This window comes from Lactuca serriola, chromosome 1, assembly GCF_051521515.1.
Source record: "Lactuca serriola cultivar US96UC23 chromosome 1, Lser_US96UC23_V15, whole genome shotgun sequence".
Taxonomy (NCBI): Eukaryota; Viridiplantae; Streptophyta; class Magnoliopsida; order Asterales; family Asteraceae; genus Lactuca; species Lactuca serriola.
Window position 1 is genome coordinate 19,366,087 of NC_136408.1, and position 6,516 is coordinate 19,372,602.

General features: G+C 41.1%; 1 protein-coding gene and 1 pseudogene across 1 annotated transcript; both read right to left on the reverse strand.

Annotated features, from left to right (window-relative positions):
* Positions 1 to 202: 202 nt before the first annotated feature.
* On the reverse strand, positions 203 to 2,183 carry LOC145064419 (6,7,8-trihydroxycoumarin synthase-like). The gene is made up of 2 exons (XM_079011893.1): positions 1,259 to 2,183; positions 203 to 1,179 (listed from the first exon to the last, which is right to left on the reverse strand). The coding sequence occupies exons 1-2, from the start codon at positions 2,168 to 2,170 to the stop codon at positions 565 to 567; spliced, it is 1,527 nt and encodes a 508-aa protein (XP_078868019.1). The 5' UTR covers positions 2,171 to 2,183; the 3' UTR covers positions 203 to 564.
* A 1,029-nt stretch (positions 2,184 to 3,212) lies between these two features.
* Positions 3,213 to 3,566, reverse strand: LOC145052206 (hydroxyethylthiazole kinase pseudogene; annotated as a pseudogene).
* Positions 3,567 to 6,516: the final 2,950 nt, after the last annotated feature.

Sequence of the window (6,516 nt, forward strand, 5' to 3'; positions counted from 1 at the left end):
TTTGTATAATTGAAATAGTATATAATATTCTAAAATTTTGGAATATAAATGAGATCGTTTGTGTAGTAAGAACAATTAAATGCTATATATAAATTTTAATAATATATTTAAGCTACAAAAATTAGGTAAATAATTAGGTAAATGTAGAAAAAAAATATATAAAAGGATAAAATTTGAACATATAATAAAAAAGACAGGACCATTTGTAAGTTGTGAGAGATCCTTCGTTTCAAAATACATTTACGCATATGTACATTTACACATTTATTCGGTGGACGAGTAGCCCCATTTTTACAAAGACATTTAAAAAAAGCTCTATTTCTACTTACCCCTTTTTGCAAATAGCTCCCTTTTTCCTCCAAATCACGAATTTGTAGCTAATCACAACTTTTTGTCGATCAGTTTTATTTTTACATATATATTGCATGCTCCTACAAATCAAACGTTCAATTGCACCTGTGAAAATTAAATTGACGAGACGACTAAGAAAGACACGGAACTTGCGACAACGATTCACGATAAAAGGTCACACAGTCACACGAGACCAGCAATGATCAAATCCAGTCAATTCTCGCAGCAGCCATAAACTTTAGCCACCAATCGAAGCGCATCCTTCTTATGTGAAACAGTTCCAACTGTTGCCAAAGTAGTAATCTCCTTCGTCCCCTCCGGCACTTCCCAATCAAACGAGTAAACAAGATTCGACAGAGCCAGCTCCACCATCACAGCTCCCATCGTCATCCCCGGACACCCTCTCCGACCAGAACCAAACGGAATCAACTCAAAATCACTTCCTTTGTAATCAACGCTACTTCCCATGAACCTCTCTGGGTCGAACTCTTCGGGTCTTTCCCAACATTTCGGGTCTCTCCCCACTGCCCAAGCGTTCACGTACACCAGAGTCTTCTTTGGTATCTCGTATCCATCTAGAATACATCGATCTCTCGATTCACGTGGGACTAAAAGGGGTGCAACTGGGTACAATCTATATGTCTCTTTGATTACTGCTTTCAGATAGTTGAGCTTATAAAGATCATCTTCATGTACTTTCCCTTTGTCCCCGATTGCATTCCTCACTTCTTGTTGAACTTTCTTTAAACATTCAGGGTTCTTCATCAGCAAAGTCATCGTCCACACTACTACCGCAGCGCCTGTTTCTGTCCCACCTATCAAGATATTCTGAAAAATTCAAACACAGTTAATACTAGAAAATTGGGTATCAGATGTTTTAAAACGATTAGAGGATTGAATTACGCACCATGAGCACAGCTTTGATGTTATCAAAGGTTAGATCCATGGAGGAATCTGAGTTTTGTTTGAGTTTTAGTAAGATATCAACCATATCTTCTTGCATTTCATTTGGCCTGTTTCGATTTAGATGCTCATCGATGAGATCTTGATAGCACTCATCCATGTCTTTGAAATTGTTTTCGAGTCTAGACATGCTTCCATTCAGTTTATCAAGCCACCCCATGAATGGAAAATAATCTCTATAATAAAAGTTAACAAGCAAAGCTTGACACTCTAGCAAAAGCTCATGAAATCGTCTCACTTCTTTCTGTTCATCATCGTAAACATATGGCCTCTTCCCAAAAGCTACCCTATAAACAATATTACTCATCAGAATCATCACAATTTCACTTAAATTGATCACTTCTTGTTTGATCGAAATTCGATTCTTAATAGTATCAATCATAGTGAATACTTCGTCTTCACGAACAAAACAAAACGAGTTCACTTGTTTCAAAGAGAACAAATGAACGTTACAAATCTTTCTCATTTCTCTCCAATACTCATTGTAAGGTGACCAAGCTACATCTTTATTGTTGTACGAGATCTTTTTCGTACCTGTGAACAGAGGCCTCGTGCAGAAAACCAAATCTTCGGTTTTCAAGACTTGTTTGGCCATTTCAGCAGAGGAAACAACGAGGGTCTGGATGAAACCAAGGCGCAGGGACATTAAAGGCCCATAACGTTTGGAGAGACGCCATAGGTGGTCTGATAGGTTGGTGGTGTCGAGCTGGTGCAGGTTTCCGATTATAGGAAGTCCGGGAGGTCCTGGTGGCAGACGGTGGACGGTTTTGGAAAGAAAGCTTGTAAGTTTGTATAGAATGATGAGGAAGAAGGCAGGGAGAAGTAATAGCGTGATTAAAACTGACACCATTTCCATATCTGTTTGTTGAAGATGAGGTCGAAGTGAGGAAGACTGCATGTATATATCTTAATTTATATAGTATTTCTCTCCCTCGATAATGCAATAATCATGAACAAAATGATGGGGGAAACTTTGACTTGGTGGTTGGTTGCGGGGGACATCAGCAGGAGATAGACTGTCATGCACGCCTCCTTTCATGGAACTGAAGGCAGTGAAGTGGCCAGCTGTGGGCCTGTGTGATTATACGTGTTTAACTTCAAGCCTCATTTGATCTCTTTTTTTTAGTCGTACGTCAAAAATCAGAAGTCAAACAAAATCCCCATATATATCCGTTTCCGCCATCAGTGAACCTCTATATTCGGAGCGACAATCAACAGGTACACCGCACATAATCAACAATGGCGGTTCCTTCTGTGAGGTTGGTTTTTCAGAGCATTTATAATGAAAGCCATGGCCGGATCCCAGGTCTCCCAGGTTTTTAGCGTCATAATGCGGTAGACTTTGAGAAAGCAAATGAAAAATAAGATTGAAGCTCAACCTGCCTTATTTTGTTTAACTCAAATTCGAATATGTAAAAGTAATATAGTGATGTGCTAGTTACTATATAATAACTTTTTGATATCCAAAGAAAACCATAATTTCTCTTTGTCTATTTGGGGAGAAATAATATTTGCTTATTACATTTGAGTAGATTCTTTTGAAGTCAAAAAAATTAGACAAAACTTCAAAAATGGTCTCTGTGGTTTTCGAAAATATCAAGTTTAGTCTCTAAGTTCAAAAAACCTTACAGATGGTTCCTGTGGTTTGAAAACTTTTAACAAATGGTCATTCCGTCTAACTCCGTCAGTTTTCTACCGTTAAGTGATGGACATTTTCGTCATTTCAATACAGAGGGACCATTTATGAGGTTTTCTCTATTAAAAAAAAAAGAAAAAAAATATAATTATTTAATTAAAGGGTCTCTCTCTCTCTCTCTCTCTCTCTCTCTCTCTCTCTCTCTCTCTCTCTCTCTCTCTCTCTCTCTCTCTCTCTCTCTCCTGTATAAAAAACACACACATCACAATTCTTCAAGAACAATGTCTTGATCGAGGCTATGGAGGGAATCAATCAGATGCACTCTCAGTGACGCTGAACCTTTTGCCAATTCCATTCCGATGTTGTCGGCCAAACCAAATACAGAAAACACAAATGTCGTGGCTTCAAAAGCGTGTGTTGGGTCGATTGCAACAAAATCAGCAATCTGAGCAGTGACTGAACATCCGCTCGCCGTTATCTTTTGCATCATCGGAACTCTGTTATGCGAACCGAAAACTCTTTGACCATCTGTAACAAAGTCAACCGATCCTAAAATCGCAACTATATTGTCGCTCGATTTTGCGGATTCCACAGCATCATTGGCTTCATGCAACATGTCCTCTTCGATTCAACCCATTAAACACAAACTAGAATTTCAGATCAAACACATGGTATCAAAGTATCACGTCGTCTCAGGCTAATTTGGTTTTCGATAAGGTCGCATACATTCATCAAAGAGTAATTCTGATTCTGTATCCTCTTTTAATTTTTCTTCTAGCTTTATTATTTGATTTTTGGAAGCAATTTGTAGCACTCTAAAAATTCCAACCAATTTAAACTTTTCAAAAACAACCCAATTTCATAAAGTTATTACAAAAAGGTTTTCAATACGTTTATTATCAGAGTATTTTCCAAAAACCACATCGTAAACACATAAAACCTGAGGAGCGGTACGATCATGTCTTTGCCTTGTCACGATCTCCTGAAGTACCTGAAACAATTAAACCACAACTGTAAGCCCGAAAGCTTAGTGAGATACCCCCAAGATACCAACGCCATACAACATAACAATATCATATAATCGATACAGAACAACCATGCACTTTGGGTCTACTATGTGACTGGTCCGCCACACCGGCCTACAGTCCACCTAGTCCACCCTCTGAGTCTAGCCATATACATCGAGTCTACAGTGTGATTGGTCCGCCCGCACCGGGCCTTCAATCCACCTGGTCCACTCTCTGAGTCTACAGTATGACTGGTCCGCCCGCACCGGGTCTTCAGTCGGCCTGGTCCACTCCCGAGCCTCAGCACGTCTGGTCCACCCTCGTGGGGCCTACAGCCTATCCGGACCGTTCGCCGGGCCTTCGGGATAACCGGTCCGCCCTGGGTATGTTGGCCTACAACACAAAGCAGGACCCGCCTCAACCCAATCCCCAGTCCAACAACCATGTGCACATAAGCATACAATCATATAATAATTCACATCCAATCAACCGATCTAGCAGATCACATAACATAACATACTCTAAACAGAATACCGACCTAACTGGTCACTAGCATAGCATCATCCTATATACCAGGATACCGACCTTAACCAGGTCTCTAATATATACCATCCTAACTACCAGGATGCAAACATAGCAAAGCAACAACATAACAACGATACCCGGATTACAATCCGATAAAGGGCCGGCCTTGGTGCCTTAGACCCTGTTGATATAGTGAGGATAACTCACCTCACAACTGCTGACTGAAAAGGATAAGATCATGCTGCTCCACCTCCAACAAGAACTCCACCACTGATCAATATCAAAAGACTGAACTCAATAAATACCCATCATTACCAAAATACCCCTGGAAGTCAATTGGTCAACTCTTGGTCAAAGTCAAAGTCCTCAGTCAAAGTCAACCCTCCTGACTGACTCTACTCGCCGAGTCAACCCGCTGACTCGTCGAGTCCCTATGCTCTGAAACTCCCGAAACACGACTCAACTCGCCGAGTTCCGAAACTCCGAGTCTACCCGTACTCAACTCACTGAGTCATCCCTTGACTCGCCGATTCACCGCTTAACCAGAAAAGGTTAGGACCTCACGACCAGACTTGCCGAGTCCAAGAACAGACTCGCTGAGTCCAAGGCTATCTTCAACTAACTCGTCGAGTTGTTCTTCCAACTCGTCGAGTTGCTGCCTATCTTCATGCCACTCGCCGAGTACACCCATGTGACTCGCCGAGTACCTCTAGCTCTTAACCCATACAGAGGCTTTCCAAGCCATGCAGAGTCTCAAATCCATAGATCTACTCTTATACAAGCCATCCATCACGTAAAGTGGCAAACTTTACGTGAATCCAAGGAGATCTAAGCATAATACACTATTGGCTAAGGTTTGGGACTAAAAGGCTTCATCAATAGCTCTTGAACAGGGACTTTATGCTCTTTTGGATCATCACTACTCTAGATCTGAGGTAGCAACCTCAGATCCAACCTCTAAACTCAAGATAGCACTAGATAATTTCCCAAAAATCCCACAAATGATAGATCTAGATGGATAACAGCTCAAGCAACGAATCCTTACCTCCAAAGAAGACTCCAACAGAAGAATAAGCCAAAACCTTGCAAAGCCCCTTGCTCCAAGCCTCTTAATCTTCAAAGCTTTCTTCAAAAACACTTCTTCAAGATCCAATTGCTCTCTAATTCTCTCACACACGAAAATTAGGGTTTCTGGACTTCAAGGGGGAACAAGGAGGCTGGGGGAGAGGGTATTATGTTCTTTATATAGGGCTCAATCCCTGGGATTAGGGTTTTCTCCACACAACACCAACTCGCCGAGTCCAGCCATCGACTCGCCGAGTTGGCCATTTAACACGCGACCATAATCGCGATCCTACTCGCCGAGTCCACTCATGGACTCGCCGAGTTGACCATTCACAATTTCACTTTGAACCCTGAACTTGCACTCCTGAACTCGGGATGTTACACAATTGACGATTGATTTTGCTATAATCTCCATTCAATTCAACATAACTCATCATCGTCCCCAAAATTACTCAAAATATGTGTTTGCAGTTCATAAATTAGTGTATTTCAGATCCAAGCTCAAATTCACACAAACCTGTACTGTTCCGATTTGCAGAAAAAAAAAACACCATCGGCAAAAATGGCGTATGAAAGAGGCGACAGGGTAGAAATTACGAACAAAGAAGAGGGTAGAATTTCAGAACCCTTCTAAACGACGACGGTTTTGCTCCTTTGAGAGAGATCGTCACCGCCGATCAAATCCGGCCGCTTCCGCCGGAGGTTATGGCGACTGAGTTTTCTTTGTTGGATATAGTTGATGCTTACGACAAGGATGGGTGGTGAGTGGGGAAGAAAGCTATCAGGAGGAAGAATAGGGTCGAATTACTTGTGTATTTTGAGAGAGAGAGAGAGAGATAGAACCCTTGGTTGGGTGGGCCCCCTTTATATTAAATAAGTATATATATATATATATATATATATTCATGAGGCAAAACTTCATAAATGGTCCCTATAGTAGTGAAATGACTGAAATGCCCTTCATTTAAG